The sequence below is a fragment of the Castanea sativa genome, chromosome 6 (assembly GCF_040712315.1).
Source record: "Castanea sativa cultivar Marrone di Chiusa Pesio chromosome 6, ASM4071231v1".
Taxonomy (NCBI): domain Eukaryota; kingdom Viridiplantae; phylum Streptophyta; class Magnoliopsida; order Fagales; family Fagaceae; genus Castanea; species Castanea sativa.
This window is the reverse complement of record NC_134018.1, coordinates 62,365,196-62,385,488: the sequence shown is the minus strand read 5'-3', so window position 1 is coordinate 62,385,488 and position 20,293 is coordinate 62,365,196. Positions and strand designations below refer to the sequence as shown.

At 35.2% G+C, this 20,293-nt stretch overlaps 3 protein-coding genes across 5 annotated transcripts; all 3 read left to right on the top strand.

Moving 5' to 3' along the window:
* The first annotated feature begins 201 nt into the window (after nt 1-201).
* On the top strand, nt 202-4,166 carry LOC142638818 (F-box protein At1g10780). The gene is made up of 4 exons (XM_075812882.1): nt 202-441; nt 2,431-3,178; nt 3,309-3,589; nt 3,678-4,166. The coding sequence occupies exons 2-4, from the start codon at nt 2,434-2,436 to the stop codon at nt 3,912-3,914; spliced, it is 1,263 nt and encodes a 420-aa protein (XP_075668997.1). The 5' UTR covers nt 202-441; nt 2,431-2,433; the 3' UTR covers nt 3,915-4,166.
* Nucleotides 4,167-6,783: 2,617 nt separating this feature from the next.
* On the top strand, nt 6,784-11,879 carry LOC142637971 (glutamyl-tRNA(Gln) amidotransferase subunit A, chloroplastic/mitochondrial). Its single transcript, XM_075811961.1, has 10 exons — nt 6,784-7,437; nt 7,554-7,865; nt 8,088-8,267; nt 8,388-8,482; nt 9,082-9,157; nt 9,345-9,422; nt 9,808-9,901; nt 9,984-10,033; nt 10,899-11,012; nt 11,418-11,879. Exons 1-10 carry the CDS (start codon nt 6,913-6,915, stop codon nt 11,508-11,510), a joined length of 1,617 nt encoding a protein of 538 aa, XP_075668076.1. The 5' UTR covers nt 6,784-6,912; the 3' UTR covers nt 11,511-11,879.
* Nucleotides 11,880-14,261: 2,382 nt separating this feature from the next.
* On the top strand, nt 14,262-18,530 carry LOC142641526 (uncharacterized). Of its 3 annotated transcripts, none has more exons than XM_075815960.1 (8): nt 14,262-14,390; nt 14,969-15,177; nt 15,274-15,411; nt 15,587-15,665; nt 17,027-17,098; nt 17,242-17,317; nt 17,937-17,999; nt 18,096-18,530. In XM_075815960.1, exons 2-8 carry the CDS (start codon nt 14,989-14,991, stop codon nt 18,187-18,189), a joined length of 711 nt encoding a protein of 236 aa, XP_075672075.1. In that variant the 5' UTR covers nt 14,262-14,390; nt 14,969-14,988; the 3' UTR covers nt 18,190-18,530. The 3 variants fall into 3 exon arrangements, with proteins under 3 accessions (XP_075672075.1, XP_075672077.1, XP_075672074.1); XM_075815962.1 differs by having other exon boundaries at nt 14,964-15,177; nt 18,099-18,530; XM_075815959.1 differs by having other exon boundaries at nt 14,964-15,177.
* The last annotated feature ends 1,763 nt before the right edge of the window (nt 18,531-20,293 follow it).

Sequence of the window (20,293 nt, the reverse complement as noted above, 5' to 3'; positions counted from 1 at the left end):
AAAATATGTGTGATTGAAAAAGTGTATAAAAATACGTGTAATGTTATTTAAAAACTAAAAATTGTAGTTTGAAAACTTGTATCAAACACCCCTAAAATGGGACACAACTCAACACGTATATATAAGCAAAATACCATTATACCCTTGAAAATTTCAATTGCCCGTTTCCCTCCTCCACTTTATTTCTGAAATCAAATTTCAGAATCTAATCTCTCTCCTCAAATCAAAATTCAGAATCTCTTACTCTCTCTCACTCTCTCTCATAGTCCGCCTGCCTGACTGTGTCTTAAACTCCACAAGGTGACTGCTCCAACACCGCGAGTTTGAGCCCTTTCAGCCACCCACCTCCGCTTCAAAAGCGTCACCACAAAAATAAAAACTTTGTGCTATCCGTCTCTCCTACCTCATTTCTCTCTCTCTCCCTCAACAAGGTCAGATCTGGTAAGGAAATTTAGATCTTCGTTTTTCAATTTGTTTTATCTTTCCTTATAATTCAAAAAAATCAGTGAATTGCTATCAGATTTACAGATATCACAAAAAGTATATCATCTATGGTTACAAAAGATGTTCTGCTAATTGTGTCTGTGCAACCCAGTTAGGTCCATTTCAGATTTGGTACCTCACCTCATCTGGGTTTGTTTATTTGTGTCTGTGTCTGTGTCTGTGAGTGTTTTTTGGCTAATTTTTTAGTGGGTTTTGGTTAGATTACATTAATTGTGATGGAATATCAACTGGGTGGACTTTCATTTGTTAATTGAGGAGTTTTGTTCGTGGGATTAATTTAAGAATATAGTTAGTACCTATATCAGTAGAAATTCAGCTGGTGCAACTCATCGAATTGTGAAATTCTATGCTAGGCCTAGGAGAAACAAATTTGGTTTTGTTTGAGAATGCACTAGTACTATTATCAGTAGAAACAAGAGCTTTTACATGATAATCTGCTAGTCAAATGAGAATGCATTAGTGATGTTTACAGCTTTTTGTTATCCTTAGAGCATAAGGTCATCATACTACTCAACTCATCAAATCCGCTCTCAATGATTTGAACACCAATGAACAAGACATCTAATTTAATAGCGCACTATCTTGTTCTCATGTTGTTATATTTAGCTAATTTTCTAGTTAAATTTAGTGAAAGATTTGTTTAGTGAGTGGTATATCTTTGGCAATGATTAAAGTTCCATGCCGGGTCAAATTTTTTCCATTCTTGTTGTCCTATCGTGCTGAGCAATTTTTATGTGCTCTTTTTGGTGTTGATCAGGAAACACCATTCACTTTTGGTGCTTAAGTGGCATAGGATTGAAAACCTGCATTAACTTCAATTGCAAATGCATTAGTGTTGCGCTATGGATCAATTGGTGACCATTAGCTGAGAGCACTAACTGATTTTTATTGACCCTCTATCATTGAGTTGGAGCCATTTATCCATGGAAACCATCATGCTGGTTTGACTTTATGGCCTCCATGTTGAGAGTTATTTCTGGACCAAAGAATCCTATTTTAAAATGATAAAGCGGTTCTAAAAACTAGAACCATATGATGCTGGGTATTGGGTAAGTTTTGATTATATCTAAACACAATCATCATTATTGAACTGCATATACATACATATACAATCTTGGGAAAGTGGAGAGGAGGCTTGGTTTTGTAGTAAACAGTGAGACCCAAGCTCAGATCTATAACAATGTCTCTCTCTCTCCCTCTCTCTCCCTCTCTCTCTCTCTCTCTTTATTTTTATTTTTTTATTTTAAGGTTGTTCCTGAAACCCCACATTCAAATTTGTAACTGTAAGCATTGTTATCCCTCTTTTCTATCTTTTAGTTTTCAAAACCCTTTGGTTTTATTTTTTATTTATTTATTATTGGTTGCTGTTTCTGTTTTTTATATGTAACATGTGAATTTGATTGTGGAGCATTATATTTAATCTGTAAAATGGGCTGTGAAGTCCTTCTGGTTGTTACTGAAATGCATGGATACCATATGGAATTCTTAATAAATATCCAAAGAAAATCAATTTCCCATATTCGAAAATGCTCATTTTCCTGTTTGAGTTTGTCTGATTTATTTACTGTTCGTTTATGGTAGCTATATATCTTTGTAAAAGTCTTATCTGATTTCCCTATATCATTCCATTTTCAAGAGACATAGAAATGACGGATTTACTAACAATACTTAGGTAGATGTGGTTTCTTGAAATATCTTTGAATTATAAAAGATTTGTGAATTATGTTTTTCCTTTGTCACATTTTGTATTAAGTGTGAATGACGGAGTTGCTTTCTAAAAGATTTGTGAATGACGAAGTTGCTTTCTGGAACTTCAAATTGATTACAATCTGTTTGTTTTTGCTAATGTCTATATTAAACCTCTTCTCTTTAATCTCTTCAACAATTTTGGTAATTGACCATTACCCATTTGATTTATGTTCTCAGAGAATGATGGACTCTCTACCTGATGCCATTGTCAACTACATCTTGTCATATAATAACAATGCCAGGGATGTGGCTGTTTGCAATTGTGTCTCTAAGCGGTGGCAAGACTCAATGCCTTATATTCGTAGCCTTTACTTCCCGCGGAGCTCTTTTGACAATCATACTGGCCAGGAGCATCCTGACAATATTGTGTGGAAGATGATATCATCAATTGTTCAACTAGAGGAGCTTGTTGTGTATACCCCATTTTCTGGTGCTGGCCTTGCTTTATGGCTTTCCCATGCAGGTTCCTCCCTCCGGCATCTAGAGCTTCGAATGGATAACCTTGTTGAAAATCAGACTTGTAATGAGGGCCCCTCAAAATTGGATTGCATTAATGCTGCAAAGAATTTGGAATCACTAAAACTTTGGGGTGTGTTAATGACCCATCCCCCCAGGTGGGATGTCTTCCAAAAACTTTGGAACCTTGAAATTGTAGGGGCCAGAATGGAGGATCCAGCTTTATCAGCTGCACTTCGAGCATGTCCTAATCTGACCAACTTGTTGCTACTTGGTTGTGAAGGAGTTATATCGGTTTCGATTGACTTGCCACATTTGCAGCAGTGCAAGCTTGATTTTTATGGCTTGGGTAATTGTTCGCTTTCCCTGACATCCCCTAAAATCGAAATCCTTGAGGTGCAAGGTTGTAGTTGGATTAGGGTTTGTGAGTCGAACTGCTTGAAGAATCTTTCGATTGCCAATAATGCGGGTAATCATTTAATAGAAGTTTCTGATCCAGATTATTTTCCAGTCTCTTTTAGCTTAGAAGTAACATTCAGTGTCTTTCAATTGAAGTGTAACTGAATCTTTTTTTTTTTTTGTTCTGGTAAATTCTTTAGGGAGAGTGTACATGGTTGATTTTGGGAAACTTGAGGCTCTTGAGTTCTTGTCCATCAGGGGAGTCCAGTGGTGTTGGGATGCAATAAGCAATATGCTTAAATGGGCAAGTGAGGTGAAGCATCTGTACATGAAGGTCGAGTTCACTGGAGATTATGAGGCCCTTCAACCCTTTCCAGAGATTGATTTTGTTGAATTTTTTAATAGTCACCCCAAACTGCAAAAGTTCGATATCCATGGAGCCATGTTTGCTGCTCTTTGCCAGAAGAACAGCCTAAAACATGTGAGTTGATAATATTATATGGTTATATTTCTCCTATGTAGGATGAGTTTTTAAAATTAAATAAATTTTAATTTATTTAATTTCGCAGGTGGATTCAGGATTTGTAATTCCATGTCTAGAGGAGGTGGTGGTTGCAGTGAGATCACCACTAAATGCTGAACAGAAAATGAGTACTCTTGAGTCCTTTTTAAGGTACGGGAAGAATTTAAAGAGGATGGTAATAAAGATTCTGCAGATGAAGAGCAGTCATAGCAGTGCAGATGATTTTTTTGATGAGGTTTACAGGTTTAGCCGCATGAACGACAACATAGTTCGAATAGAATAAAGATTCGAGGGGGCACTTCCTCTCCTGGTTTTGCATTTAATTTAAATGACTCCAATTTTATACTCTGATTTCAGGTTGACTACTGATCTGATTGAAACTTTGATTATCCTTTTAACAAATTGATTCAGAATATACATTGTTTCTTAACTTCCTGGTTTTGGTTTATGGCTTTACTGTCTTTTGTCTTCTGAATTGGAAAAACACATACTGTTTTTAATTCTTAGTAATAAAGTTTATAATCTAAGTTTTCTCTATGGTAATCAATTATGCATGCAATGCATAATCAATTAGACTATTTAGATGATATTGATGAGATTCTTTAATGCATGACATTTAGCCTCCTCCATTTGGTAAATTTGAAGCAAAAGTCATCATGCTTTTGAGACAGACATTTGTAGAAGTATTAAAGTAGAATTGGATTTGGACCTAGCTTCAGCTTCTTTTTTGAGAGATAGTTTCAACTTGATATGGACATTGATTGAATCTTAAATCTCTTATTTGATGACAAGAAACTTTATTAGTTGAGCTAATTAAAACTCATATAATAATTTGACTTCTAATCCACTCATGAAGAAAATGAATTCATCCCTCATGAACAGCGCCACATATAAAAATCACTAATCCATATCTAAAATTTGAGTCACCCCATCCCTTGTCACTTAACACCACAAAGAGGAGATTTCTATTGAGGAGGTTTATGACTTTATGGTGAAGGCAGGGAAAATGTGAGAAAGAGAGCCAAGTGGAATACTCCAATCATACATGCCTTCTTCTATTTGATCGAGTGTTCCTCTAATGTTTATTTCTCTTCTTTTTTTTTGCAACCTCATGTGAATGATGTCAACCCCTCTTTTTTATCCAATGCTGGATTGATAACCTACGTATAAATTAAGAAAAATTCTTTGGGTTAGCTAACCTTAAAAATCTGTCCTCAGTTGGGCTGTGTCTCAATCCTAGTGTTAGACCGTCAAAAAGAGATTTTCTATTTTCCATGGATTGGCCTTGTTGGTAGGTTGGTTTATAGATGAATTTGTTGATAGGGTAAAGCTTCTGCCTTCAATTATGCTTTGTCAGTAATTTCATTAGGGAGAGATTTTCTTGTTTTCTACGGATGGGCCTTGTTGGTAATGTCAATCCATTCTCTTGTAATGAGTCGTCGAGGACTTTATTTCTAAATTCTAACTAAAGAAGAATGTCTCTCATTTTGGGTGGGAATTGAAAGAAAAAAAAGGCTTATTATAATATTATCTCATTGTCATATAAATCTTATGCATCTCTCTCTATCTCTCTCTCTCTCTCTCTCTCTCTCCATTTTGATAGTTGTAGTTAGTACTTAGTAGAGAGGAACAAAAAAGATAGTATTAAATAGATTAGGAGATTTTACAAGTAATAAATCATCAATGCTAACCAAGCCAATAGTGTATTTTTAACCATTAAATCTATTAAAAATTTATGGTCAAACAAATGTGTAACCCACTTCATTATATATATATATATATAAAAGATCTAAAAATGTTCTAAAATTTCATGATATTATAAAAGGAAATTGTGGGAGGGGAAGATCCGAGTTTGGAATAGAACTCGTGGACCAAGTCTAAGGAAGGGAAATGGCCCACTCACGTATTAGTCTTTATCGAACATGTGGATGAAAATCCAAGAAGGAACCAAGAAGAGGCTGGCCTTTCAAGGAGCTCAAAGAGTGAGCGTTCCTAAGGAATTGTTGGGTAGACCACTTGCACTAGATATAGAATGTTGAAGCAGATAGTAGAGACGTACGAGCAAAGAAGAAAGGAAGTATCCAAACAAAGTATTCATCACCTCTACATTCAATGCACTACACTAACTCAACTGGCCGCATTAAATGAGGAATAACCTCTAAACAGTGCCTTAACATATTGCAGCATACTTTACCACTTCCAGCAAAACCTTGATGAGACAAGCATCTAAAAGAAGGTTAATAACTGTACAAGTGGAGGGCTCAAATATAATTCAGCTAACTATATATAAAAAAAGGAAGCCCCAACAGAAGGGGGATGAAAAATTGAAAGAAAATACTGATATTGTGTAGTACTATCTTGTGATTAAGACTTGAATAATCTATAAATAACTGTTCTTTAGCCAAACTCAAGGAAGTGTTAATTCTAAAAATCTGTTCTTTCTTTGTTGAATTGTCTAACTTTTACCCATCCACCTAAAGCTTAAATCATACTAATACATTGAAGTTGACCTCGGAAGTCCGTCTCTAACAAATTAATTATATTGGGTCGTTTAACCTAAATTCACTACTCTAAGTGGCCTTAGCTTGTTGGACCCACTTACAGAAATTTAAATTAAAATTTTTTTTTATAATTTTTTGATTATACAGCATATAGAATTAGTGAAATGAACCAAAATGAATAAAATACACCAAAATAAAGAATAATTTAGGTCAAGGTGGAATGGGGTGACTCGTAAAATTAATTGATACTTAATTTGGGTTTGGTTTCTTGTTGCAACCAGTTGTTTGGAAAGTGTCATTTTAACCACTCTATGTTGGCTTTGTCATACACCTGTGATGACCTCACAATTTTAAAATATAAAAAGAAAACAAATCAAAGAGCAACTTAAGAAAGACTTTGTCTCACTATTTAGAAATCGAAGATCTTAATCCCAAATTCGTTTGATTGAATGATTTTGGAATTTCTATTGGTTACTTGTAAGAAAAGACCTCATTTTTATTATTGAAGCTAAATCAAGATATGTTCTTGAATATGTGTATTTTTTTTTTGGAGACATGAATATTAACTCTTGGCCCTCCTCACAAAAATTGGTACTTATAAACTTTTAGAATTCGCTAGTCTTGATTGGTAAAGCTTACACCATAAATCTAAAGAAGAAAAAAAGGGTTAGTAATTTCAAAATTGTTTATTTCCTAGGACTCATTTGGTCCCTTATCATCATCCATTTGCATTACATTTGCTCCTCTCTCTCTCTGCTCTCTCAGTAACAACAGAGCAAAATGCTGGCCACACTCCAACCCCCACGCACCCTCTCTCGCTTCCCTCTCTACTTAACCTCACGCCCCGTCACTCTCTGCACTCTCACCGCCCAATCCCCGCCCTCCACGTCACCACCACACTCCCAAATCCTCTCCATCCGCCACTCCCTCCTCACACGCCAACTCACCGCCGCCCAACTCGCCGAGTCCTACCTCTCCCGCCTCCGCCTCACGGAGCCCCACCTCAAGTCCTTCCTCCACGTCTCCGACTCCGAAGCCGTTTTGCGTCAGGCCGCCCTCTTGGACCAGAGGATCGCCGGCGGCGAGGACGTGGGCCCGCTCGCCGGAGTGGTGGTCGGGGTCAAGGACAACATATGTACGGCCGATATGCCCTCCACCGGTGGGTCCCGCGTGCTCGAAGGGTATCGGCCGGCGTACGATGCGACGGCGGTGAGGAAGATAAAGGAGTTGGGAGGCATTGTGGTTGGGAAGACCAATTTGGATGAGTTTGGCATGGGTAGCACCACCGAAGCCTCTGCTTTTCAGGTTTTTTACTTTTTCATTTTTTGTTTTGTTTTCTGGGTTTTATGTAGTTTGGGATGTGTTGCCCAATTGGTAACTGGGGTTGGTTTACTCAGGTGGTGCATATGTTAATTCGTTAGGTGACTGCAAATCCATGGGATGTGTCTCGGGTGCCAGGTGGATCATCAGGAGGCTCTGCTGCTGCTGTTTCTGCTAGGCAGTGTGTTGTGTCACTGGGAAGCGATACTGGTGGAAGTGTAAGGCAGCCAGCATCATTTTGCGGCGTTGTTGGATTGAAGCCAACGTATGGACGCGTGTCAAGATATGGACTGATGGCGTATGCGTCGTCGCTTGATGTTATTGGCTGCTTTGGTTCATCAGTTGCTGATACTGGGATTCTTCTTCATGCGATTTCTGGCCATGATAGACTTGATGCCACGAGTAGTAAGCGAGTAAGGGGCACTCTTATTTATACCATTGTTTTAGTTAGTTTCATCTGAAGATTTACCATGTATGGTGTAAGCAAGAAGCTAATCTTCTGAGTATGTGCTGTGTGTGAATGCTTTGGTTTTAAAAGAAGACTTGTTGATGATGCATTTTGTCGGGTGTCGTGTAAATGATGTAATGTTATTGCATTTGGTGTTCTGTTTTAATTTTGTAAAATGTTTCCTCAGGAAGTTCCAGACTTTGCATCTCAATTTGCTTCCATAAATTTGTTGGAATCTAAACCATTGAAGGGACTGAGGGTTGGTGTGATACGTGAAACTCTTGATGAAGGTGTTGATACTGGAGTAATTTCTGCAATTCGTGGTGCTGCTTCGCATCTAGAAGAACTAGGATGCTCTGTAACAGAGGTCTACTTTTGTTATTTATATTCCTTACAACCTGTCTGCACTAACTTCTCTAGTTCACTCCATAAGTGTATGCGTATCCTTTTCATGTCTTTACAACCTTCTGTGAATATTAAATTGCAGATCTCATTACCATCTTTCTCCCTTGGGTTGCCTGCCTATTATATTCTTGCATCATCTGAATCATCCTCCAACTTATCTCGTTATGATGGTGTCAGGTAATATGCTGAGAGATTTCTATTCTACATTGATGTTTGTATCTATGATTTATGAAATGTATTCAGATAAAATCTTCTTGCACCTACAAAGTAAAAGAACACTTTAAGTACTTGAGAATCAGATAATTCTAAATTGACTCACACACATATATAAATATGTTTAGAGAGAGAAAGGGGACCTATCACAAGATTTATTTTTTTTAGCAGGGAAATTGTTCTGAAAAGACTGATTGCCCTGATACTGTTAATAATACCGCTTACAGAAACGAAAATCCATTAAAAGAACCCCCAATAACTTATTGGGCACTGTACAAAACATTTGAGATACAGGAAAGACATTCCACAATCTGACAAAAAGGGAGCAAAGTTTTATAATTTCAAGACTAAGTATAAATATATAAAACTCAATAAATATGAGGCCCTTTGGCAATATAGTATCTCCTTTGAAAATGGAGGAAAGGCATTCTGAAAAAGCAATTGCTAGTTCTCTCTACATGTAGTACATTAGGAATGTAGATAAGCAAGTACCTATCAAAAAAAAAAAAAAATTGTAGATAAGCAAGTGAATTCTCATCTTCGTTATCTATATCAATATCCAGGTATGGGAACCAAGCTGTTGCTGACGAGCTAAACTCTCTTTATGGGGATTCTCGAGCTAAAGGATTTGGTCCTGAGGTACATGAACTTTTTAGTTGGCTAGTCAGAAACTCTTTTTATGCTATAATTTTGCTTGGGTTATGAAGATCTCATAAATAGGCACCTAATACTGGACTTCATCAGTTAGTTAGCCTTTAAAGAAATTCTATATTAGACTTTTACTGGGTCAGCAGTTTTGAAGAAACCAGTGTCTACATGTTTGCAGGTCAAAATGAGAATTCTTATGGGAACATATGGCCTTTCTGCTGGTTATTATGATGCATATTACAAGCGTGCCCAGCAGGTACTACAATTATTGTGCTATGTGTTTTCATTTATAAGGTGTGATTTGTCTCTTAACCTGGTTAAGATAATTTGATGGTTAGGAGTCACCCTATATTAGAACTTCTCATGTGTTCCTATTTCATATATTGAAGATAATAGGAAATCTGACCCATTGTACCAGGGAAATCATAGGCTTATCTGATGTCAATCTTGCTATCTTTGTGTTTCTGATGACTATAATCTTATTGTTACAGCAATGATTCTGGAATTTCTAATCATATAAAATGGATAATCAATATTATAAATCTTTGTCGATTCTTTTTAAGGCTGATATGTTTTTGACATGATTCCCTTAAACCTTTATGGTGTCCAAGAAGAAATTTACGATTGTAATAGTGTTTTAGGTGAGGACCATAATACGGAAAAGTTTCAAGACAGCACTTGATGAAAATGATATCCTAATTTCACCTGCTGCTCCATCTGCTGCTTATAAGATAGGTATGCTGCTTCCATCTTTTGTTTTGGTTGTTAATAGTGTGTTTCTTTCAGTGGATAACCCAATTGCTTGTCATGTTTACAGGTGAGAAAATAGATGATCCATTGGCAATGTATGCAGGCGACATCATGACTGTGAGCATTTTAACACTGCTTTGTGTGCTTTTTTTTTTTTTCCAAAAAATTTTTTTGTTCTTCATTTTTGCCTGTTCATTCTCGTTCGATAGATAAGGAGGGAGAATATATCTTGATTTATTTCTTGTGTAATGTATTTCATGGAAGTGAAACATGAAAAGACCTAAACTAGATTTGTAATAGCAGAAATTGGAATTTTTGTCAGGATTTAATTACCAATAGTGACCTAGGATGAGGTTGTGATAAAAAAATTTATTTCTAAAGTCATTCAACAGTGGTTAAAAGGAGAAACAGTGTCAGGTCAGCGTTCTGACCCTAAGTTGAGTGGGAAGGAACTACAAGATGCATGTAACTGATGCTAATATTTGATGGTTGAGATGTATGCTCATCCTCTTCCCTCGCGAGATTTGAAATCTCTATGCAAAATGGTAGGAGCCAGTGGCTCTACCTTGGCAATTTTCACCAGTTATCTCAAACCTTTATGTTTTGTTGCATGAACAATTTGCTGTTCTTAGTGCGCAAGGAATTGAATGACATACATAATGTGTGATCTTGAATATCCTATAGCCTTCTGCTTCACTTAAAGCACAGTTAAATTTCAATTTCTTCTAGTTTGCCTCCGTGTTTTGATTTGCATATGGCTCTTGCGTTAAATAGGTTGTATGTGTTCGAATTATCATGTTGAATTATTAGTGACAAGAACTAGTCACAGGTTTTTTTCAAAGCCGTTATTTTGTGTCTCGTTGAGCTTCTATTAACCAATTTTTGGCACCTACAAGGACCACAACCAAACTCCACATATAACCTCTTTTCTACATATATTTTTTGTTCTCAGATAGTGACTTTTTTTTTTTTGTCAATACAGGTCAATGTTAACTTGGCAGGGCTACCTGCATTGGTTTTGCCTTGTGGATTTGTTGAAGGGGGAACAGCAGGCCTTCCTGTTGGTCTTCAGATGATTGGTGCAGCATTTGATGAGGTACTGAAAACTTATGTTGCAATAGATATTTTGATATTAGAATTGCTGCATAGTCCAACCCTGTTCATGTCCTTTTTGCAAGAGAGATGGGTGACAATCTGCTAAAGGTTTTTGGTAATTTAATTTTGAGGAGACGTAAGGGGGGAGTAAAGTTTAATTATACAATTTTTTTTAAATTAATAAAAAAAAAAAATGAGAATGAGATAATATAGAACCATGAAGAAAATACTTTCTATAAAGTTGGATATACTTTGGCATCGGCACGCTCCTGATGGACCAAAATGATCCCACTCAATAATTCCAACTACTTGTAAAAATATGTATTCTAAAGGCTTCAATTGCATCTTTACGATGGGTAAATTTTAAAATGGCTGATATCAAGATTCTATTCTATAATGTTTGCAGGAAAAGTTGCTCAAAGTTGGTCATATCTTTGAGCAGACTCTTCAAAATTGCAGATTTGTCCCTCCACTGATAGAAGATGACACTGCATGGTAGCTACCAATGATCTTTGATGAGGATAAAGACAATTTGTAATGCCATTGCATCCATTGATTGGAGAATTTTGAGTCATCATCAATTTACACATGACAGTATTCAGACCCAACAATGCCTAGATAAACTTCTGATGAAGTATTTTAGTAGTGGTAGGCAAAGAATTAGACAAAAATCATGATTTTGCCAAATGTTATTTGATGATGAATAGAAGCAAAAATAGATCAGCCCCTTATCCATGTTACCATGAACCTTGAAAATGTTCACTGTTTGAAATTACAGCGTTATATGTAAATTAAGTCAGATTGAATTTTGTACACCAGCTTCACTACAAATGATATCAAACGTGCTAGGTGTGTTATCTTGTTTGGATTTAGGGTTCTAACACGAATCAAGTTGCTTTTGAACAGTTGAGTTCTATTCGTTAAAATGTTTGTCCAAGCTTATTAACTAAATGAGTTCAAATTTTTCCACCCAAAAAAAAAAAAAAAAAAGAAAACTCAATTTTGAAACAATTTGCTTAACAAATTAGGTTTGAACATACATAAACTTGACTCAGATATGTTTAAGAATGCCTTCCCTAATTAATGTGTGCAATTTAAAGAAAATTTTGGAAAAAATTAATGGAATGTAAATGATTAATTAGCCAGTTTGAGAACACGCTTTGGATAGCTAATACTACTACGAACTAATAGAAGACAAGATACAATTTAAAGCAAAAATATGAAGTCTACGTAAATCAATTCAACAGAGTTAGTCGATTATCGAGCCTAAAAATTTTGTACCTCTTAAGCTCGAATCCAGCTCAAGCTCAATAACAATTTTGTTGGTCTTAAGCTCGAAGTCAGCTCTAGCTCAATAACAAATGAGGTTAATTAAGTTAAAACACCTCGATGCTTGATTTAGCTTAGCTATGTTTCTTTTTCATCTCAAACCCTAATTTCGACGTAAAATGCAGTATTTCAAAAATCATTATCATTAACAGTTACAAAATAATAATTGAGAAGTAGATGAAAGTTTTATAAATGTAAGTCCCAAACCCACAATTTTTTTTTGAAACCTTTTATAGAACTGATAAGGAGAACTTTGTTAAAACTGACATTCATCTCTCTTTAAACAAACAATGTGTGACAACTAACAAACATACAATAAAAGAGATGAGGGGGTAATTTGCAGAGTAGCATGAGTTTGCCACACTCAATCATTAGTTAGCAGGTTTTAGAAAGAATTGAGGAGAATAATATCTCAAGCCTTAAAGGTTCGAGTTCAGTGAAGAAATTGAGCCTCAAAGTCTCGAGTTCTGATTGTTGACGTAGAGATTTTTTTTGCCACATGGAACTCGAGTCTTTAAGACTCAAGTTCCATAGAAGAAGAAGAAGTATCTGAATAAGAAAGAAGAAGATCTGAAGAAATTGAAGAAGAAAAGAAGATGTAGAGAAGAGCCCATAGAGGAAGAAGAAGAAAAGTCCCCACAGGAATAGAAAGAACATGAAGAAGAAAGGAACCCATGGAAGAACATGAAGAAGAAAGGAACCCATGGAAGAACACGAAGAAGAACCCAAGCATGAAGAAGAAAGGAACCCACTGAAGAAGAACCCAAAAGAACGAAGAAGAAGAATGGAGCAAATGGACAAAGGAAATCAAGTTTTAGATACTCGATTTCTACGTAGATTTTTTTCCATGTCAGATTGCCATTTCATGCAACTCGAGTTCCACCTTTGAACTTGAGTTTTAGAGTCTCAAGATACTAGTTTACTACATAGTGTTGCAAACATGACAACTAACTAAAATATTTTAAAAATAATGCTAAATGGAAAAAAAAAAAAAATTAATGAGATGAGTATATTGTACTTTGGCAACTAGCAAATATGGAGTTGACTTTTGGTAGTTTAAATTTACTTAGTTATAACTTACAATTTACAATCTTTACAAATCTCAAGTCTTTGAGACTCCAGTTTACTGAAGGAACTCGACTCGAATTCTAAGTTGATGTGGATAAATAATTCACATGGAATACGAATCTATAAAGTGGAAAGAACAAATATGAAGAAGAAGAAGAAAGCAGACTAGACAAAGAACAAAAAAGAATAAAAAGAATAGAAACAAGAAAGTAGAAAACAAAGAAGAAAGATCAAGTAATCTTATATTTGTGTGTTGCAAGAACTAAGACTGAGTTCCACGCGAATTTTTATGTCCACTTCTTGCCACTAGTTCTTTCATTAAATTTGAATCTCTAAGACTTAAGACACTACTTTGTAAATAGTTTGCAAAATCAACCAAGTATATGTTTAAGAACAATTTATTTAATTGAAACCGAAAAGTTTTTGTAGAAAATATAATTACGCTAACTAATAAAATTGTTAATAAATTCATGCAAAAAAAAAAAAAAACACGCTTACAAATCGTCACCCTTTCATTCGCAACACTTGTTTAACTATTGCGCACGCTTGGTGCGGTAATCACTTTACAAATATAAATGCTTGTGGGGTGTGGGAGGTAAGAACCGAGATTCAAATCTACATGCAATAGTTTCACACAAATATACACTTAGATTAGGTTAAAGCAGAATTTTATTGTGTATAAAAATAAATAAATAAATTAGTTACAAACCCCGCCACCAAGACCTACCCGTCGCGCACGTTAGCACGAACCATATTCTTTTTTTTCTTTTCTTTTAATATATTAATGGGTCCCACTTCTTTTTTTACACTCCCACGCCTTAATATATAATTACGAAACCTTTACCCCAAAAATATCATCGTCCTCCTAGATCCGGCGCACGTTAGCAAAATTCTGTTTTACTCTTTTCTTTTTTAGCTAAAAAAAAAGTCAGATTATAATCAAACGGACTCTTATTCCTCGGCGATTCTCTTCGATTACTTGGTCAGTTCCCAAAATCCCTGATGCAATTCGCTTTCGTTTAGATCTAATTTTTATTATTTTATTATTTTTAGTTAATCGAGGAATTCACATATTTTTATTTTGGATTTTAATATCTACGATCTGATTCTCTTTCCTTCTCTCCCAATTTTATTTTTCTCTTAATTTGCTTTGTGTACTGTACAATTTTGAAAGTTCAGTTTTTTTTTTTATAATTTTTTAATTGTTGAGAAATTGTCTTGGGGAGTTTGGAGCTTATATTTTGTTTGAGAATCAGGGAAAGTTAGAAACTTTATCAGAAGTTTTCTGATTGAGCTGCTGAGAATAATCAGAAGAAAAAAAAAGCTCAACTTTTTGTTCTGCAATTGTTAATTGAATTATTCATTTATTAGAAAAAAAGAGAAGGATATATATAAGATTTCAAGCTCCAACTTTTGTTTTAAGAAAGCTCTATATCAAGTTGAATTCAGTTATTTGATTGTGATTTTGAGTTAATTTTGTTTTATTTGGGTTTATACTTCTTTTTGAAGATAAACTATGAAAATTGATTGGATTGCCCTGTGTACTCACTTGTAGTGAAGAACAAGAAGAGATCAGAGATATGCCTCATAGAGAGATTGTAGTGAATGGAAGGAAAACACCTCCATCACTAGTTGATCTTTGCGTTAATACCGCGATAGATAATTTAAGGTACCTTGGAGATGTTGGTGAAACAGATCTTTATCTTCTTGATCGGATTTTACCACATTGTACACTTGACCAATTGATGCACGTTGAGAAGTCTTCACAAGTAGGAAGTGCTGCATTTAATCTTTGTCATTAGTTTTTCTGCTCTACTTAAGCCGGAATGTTAAAAATGTGTTCTTTTAATTTAATTCTCTTTTAGGGAAGAGATCTGAGTCAAGTGACTGACAATTTGTGGAAGAAATTTTACGAAAAGCAGTTTGGTAAAGACAAGACAGAGGAAGTAGTCAGGAGGATGGTAAAGAGTAAGAAGACATTTAAATGGATACAATTGTATGAGGTAAATTTCTATATTTCACTCCTTCGGTTGATCTTTTTTGTAGTTCCTATTGTTAGATGCAGTTTTCTTTTGTAGGAAGGTAGGTCAGTTGGTCCTTTTTGTAACAAATGCAAATTTTGCGAACTATTTGTTGTGTTATAAAATGTACTATTAAATTTGGGTGACTTACTTGCAGGCAAAATTGGAATACATTGCTGAGCAGGAGAAGGAAGCAGCTGCTCGATTTAAGCAACGATATGAGAAAATTGATGCACGTATGTTCTCTCAATGTCAAGGATTCTAATGTTTACTTCTGTTCTTTCCTCTGATCACATTTCATGTTTTACATTGCACACTTCTGTACATATGATGTGTTTCTTAAAAGGTTGTGTCGCAGTTGTAATTTTATATTATCTCCCTATTATTGTGTTGTCCATGTTGATTTAGTTGTGACCTTTTCTTTATTTTTTTTTGATAAGTGATTTAGTTGTGAACTATGTTGCATGTGTCTTCGTTTTCATATACAAACTGAGTTTTGTTTCCATTCCATTATCTATCAATCCTTTCCTGTGTCATATTTTACCAAACATTGAGCCAGTTGGTCAGCCTAGAGAGGCAAAAAGAGTTCCTTGGTTTATTGAACCTCCAGCCACCACCCCGAACCTCCTCCACTGCCAGCTGGCACCACTTTTGGAGGTCCCATTGGATGTAGGGGCAGTAGTAACTCAGGCCATCCCAATGTATTTTGAAAAAGATTCCAGTTTGCAATTGTGTATTTTTAATTAAATGCTGAAATATTTTGGGACAAGTTTTAGTTTAGTGTTTCTCAGGTTTGGATATTGGTAACAATCCTATGTACCTTCAACTAATGGTTATTTAATTTATTTCACTGGCAGACTTATTTTACTTGAAACCTCATTTTAGGATTTTTTTTCAAATAAGTAATAAAATTTTAATAATGATGATTGAACTCTGTTTTAGGATTTTCTATAGCCAATGAGCTCCAACTCAATTGGTACTTCTTTCACAAGAACTTGAAGAACAGGTGGAAGGTAAGTCGTGGGTTTCAAATCCACTAGGTGCTTATGTAACTTACTAATAAGAAAGAAAAGAAAAGAAAAGATAGGATTCTATATAAACTTGATATCTTGGAATCTTATTCTTCCGCTATGCTTAAGATTACCAAAATACTTAGTATGTCTCTCTATGAGGTGCAGGGATGTAGGCCAATGATCCTGAGTAAAACCAAAAATGATATCTTTTAGGGGGATAAATAATAGGAAACATCAAATGAATGATTCCTTTTTAATCACTTCTTGCACCTAGCTCACTTGAGGCAACAAGGAAAATTTAGTGAGATCACATGTAAGTTATACACTACAACTTACTGCAGAAGATTGAGATAGAAATATTAGAAGGTAAGCAAAATATTGAGTCCTTGAGAATCTTTGTTCACACTTATTTTCAATTACAAGCATTTTCGAGGTTCTATTTTCTTTCTGTCCATGTTGCTTTGTAATATTTAAATCCTATGAAAATTTAATTCTGTGAATTTTTATGCATGGTTTACTAGTTAGGTTCCCGGCTATTATTTTGTGCACATAAGAAATTCTTAAAAGGTTTTCAACTTTTGTAGGAAAACAAAGTCGGCAAGTTCAGATTTGCACCAAAGTTCCACCTTCCAAAAATAAAAGAGGCTTTTTTGGAGGTAGCCTTTTTATTTCGTTGTGCTGATGTTGTTCAAGGAGTTCAGCAATCTATTTATATCAACTTGGGCAAGTTAAAGCCCCATGCTGAAACTTAAATGCTGTAGAGGATGATAGTTAATTTACTTTTGACAATTCTCTGTAGGCAGTGGACCTGGCTACAATGTTTCAAATGTGAAGAGCAACTTGATGAAGAAGTCAAAAGTAGATTATCTTAACAGGTAATCTTGTAGGGAAAGTTCCTCTTGAAATGTTGTATCTACACAAGATTGAAAGAAACAATGAACTCATAACCTACAGTGTGCAAATTAATTGTGTAATATTTTCTTATCAAAAAAGTAGATGCATCTAAGAAAAGAGTACTGGGCAGAGGGAAAGTAATTACACCCTTGCTCTGGACTAGAAACGTAGGTTTTGAGGCATCTGGGACTATTTTTTCTTTTTTCTTTGATAAGTGACTGGTAAAGTACACACCTTTACTGGTGAGGGACATGCCATTGATTAGTGCCAAAAAAATCATTTGATGATTTTCAACCTTCATTTGAAGGCATTCTCTTACATTTCTTTTACGCTTGTGAAAAAAAATAAATTCTATTTTTCATCATCTCTATTGAAATGGTAAAAACAAAATTATATGGAATTGGTAGATCTGCAAAGTATGCAGTTCTACTCATTGGGAATACGTTTTTTGGTAGGTCCTGATTATTTCCTTCAAAGTTTTATGTTAAAAGAATTTGGGTTCTTACTAGGGCTTGTTGATTTGCTCTCAAGATTTCCTCTTCTTGAAACAATTTTTTCTCAGGGTATTTACTCTTTCTTTCTTCTTTTCCTTTTGAACAGTAATGAGATGAAAAACCGTGCAGCTATGAAGAGAATGGCCTCCCAGACCCAGAGGAACAATGGGTAAGAGTCTCTGTTGGCATTATTCTAATAATGAGTATAAGAAGCTAAATATTGATGCATTTCCAGCTCTTATTCTATTGCTCCTTGTCCCTACAGTAGTAGCTCTTCCATGATGAGACCAGCCCAACTTAAAGGAAAAGATTCTGCTTCAACTTCTAGACCTTTAAAACCCGTAGGGAGAAGATTTTAGAAGCATGCCTTGTGAATCTTGGCATTGCTATGGAGACAGCTATCTTGGATGGTATCCTTGCTCAAGCTTTGCAACATTTTTACTCCTATGTAGCTCCGTTTCTAAACAATCTGGAATTTAGCCAGGCGATGTCATGCTTTTCCCTGCTTGTAGTTGTTCTTTTAACCCTTTATTACATCCCAAGAAGGAATATTTTGTTGTAATATTTATTTTAATACAAAGTGGTAACAAAATTAAGATTTGTGATCTTGATTTTTGTAATTTGATTTGCTTTCTTTTTGGCAAATGTAGTAGCTATATATCATATAATTATATGCAAGTGTCAAGAGTTTGTGCCATCAGCTGTTGTGTGCAATAGAGCTCACTCTTCATTTTCTATTTGTAAGTGGTTGCAGCCTGCAGGTTCAATTAAATGGGAATCCTTATTGACAATGGGAGAGAGGCAAAATATGTTCAGTCTTTGATCCAGAAACAGCAAGCAAGATTTTGTACCTTCTCCTAACCAAGGATGAATTGAATGGAAAACTCTGTGACCACGTCATCTTTGAAGGTGAAGCCGGTAATATTCTAAACCCTATACAGATCTACTCTAGACCGGCTGGATCATCTCTTCCACTAAGATGTCATCAACTCCACTGTTAGTGGGTTGGAGTTTTGATCTCTCCAATGTAATCAAGCCCCTATATTCAGCAGCCCATAATCTGGCCGTCGGGTCCTTTTTTTTTTGTAACATAATCATGGCTATCTCCATTTCTCATCTCCTAGACTTTATCCTTCATACTAGTCGAGTTGCAATTGAGATTTCTTGTAATTACTTATAAACTCAAAATCTAACTAGTGAACACCCAATGTGTGACTCCGCACATGTCCGCACAACACACATTTAACAATCTAATATGCACAATTTGGGGTATAACAAATGAAGACTTCCTGTAGAAATTTAGGTGTTTTTACCTGCTCTATCACAAATCACATAGTATGGGTAGAACGAGAGAGAAAGGGGAGAATGGAAGAGTTTCTTCAATACTTTTTTTTTCTATATCTTTCAATTTTCCTTTTCTTTTACTGTTTCTTAACTTTCCCTTTTCTTTGGTAATTGATATTCAAAATAAGCAGCAGATAAATCGTTGGAGCTCTTTTAACTTTTAAGTGCTCCAAATACTTTTTTCTAGATCTTTCAATATCCTCTTCTTTTACTGTTTCCCTGTCTTTCCCTTTACTTTGGACTTAGTGGTTATGGACTGAGCTTGAACACTTATGCTGGACCTTGACATTAATGACATCTCAATCTAAGCCTATGTGTAGTGTGTGAAATTGAAGTTTCCTGAGTCAGCTAAAAACCTTCTTTATATAGATAAGGAAGTTGGGCGATCCATATGAAATCAGTCATGAAAACATTATTCTTGTGATTCAACATTGTGGACGATCACCTTGTGCCATAGCTTTGATCATCAACTTTTTCTATCAACAGTTCATACATCCTCCGTTATTTCATGTTGATCGATTTTGAATTGAGGAGTAAATTAGGCTACTTTTTGAAGCCTTTTGAGGATATCCTCTTGAATTAAAGTCGCAAGCATAATTGATCATTGTTTGATTTCCGTACGAGTACTCACAAACGGCTAAGCTAAACTCAATCACCCCGTGTGTATGAAATATGAACGTAAACCTACTTAGAAATTTTAGTCATGTCCATGATCTAATGTAAAAATGGTCCACTAGAGTCTGTTTTTGTTGATTTACAACCTGATAGAGAAAGAAGTTAATATAAAGTAATAATTGTGTTGTTTCACTTCTATAATGTGTCCAATTATTTCTTATACCACATAATAAGAACGTAAGAGTAAATTAAAACAAACTACATTTTCCAAGCTTGGGAAATGTTAACCAGCATTGACCAGTGCTTGTTAAGGTGCAAAAAAAGACCCCAAAAAAAAAAAAAATCACAGAAAAAAGTCAAAAAAAAAAGACACTAAACAGTATCTATAAAGCTGAAAAAAATGAAAAAGCTGTAAAAAAGACAAAAATTGTTAGAAAAATTTCAAAAAAGTTGTTAACTGGCATTTTGCGGTGCCCATTAACACAAACGTAGCTTTTTTTTTTT

Excerpts from the sequence above, each read along its gene's own strand:
- LOC142641526 (XM_075815960.1), top strand. The coding sequence starts at position 14,989 with ATGCCTCATAGAGAGATTGTAGTGAATGGAAGGAAAACACCTCCATCA. Across the intron at positions 15,178-15,273 it reads ACGTTGAGAAGTCTTCACAA|GGAAGAGATCTGAGTCAAGT; the intron begins GTAGGAAGTGCT and ends ATTCTCTTTTAG. Across the intron at positions 15,412-15,586 it reads AATGGATACAATTGTATGAG|GCAAAATTGGAATACATTGC; the intron begins GTAAATTTCTAT and ends ACTTACTTGCAG.
- LOC142637971 (XM_075811961.1), top strand. The coding sequence starts at position 6,913 with ATGCTGGCCACACTCCAACCCCCACGCACCCTCTCTCGCTTCCCTCTC. Across the intron at positions 8,268-8,387 it reads TAGGATGCTCTGTAACAGAG|ATCTCATTACCATCTTTCTC; the intron begins GTCTACTTTTGT and ends ATTAAATTGCAG. Across the intron at positions 9,158-9,344 it reads CTAAAGGATTTGGTCCTGAG|GTCAAAATGAGAATTCTTAT; the intron begins GTACATGAACTT and ends ACATGTTTGCAG.
- LOC142638818 (XM_075812882.1), top strand. The coding sequence starts at position 2,434 with ATGATGGACTCTCTACCTGATGCCATTGTCAACTACATCTTGTCATAT. Across the intron at positions 3,179-3,308 it reads TTCGATTGCCAATAATGCGG|GGAGAGTGTACATGGTTGAT; the intron begins GTAATCATTTAA and ends TAAATTCTTTAG. Across the intron at positions 3,590-3,677 it reads AGAAGAACAGCCTAAAACAT|GTGGATTCAGGATTTGTAAT; the intron begins GTGAGTTGATAA and ends TTAATTTCGCAG.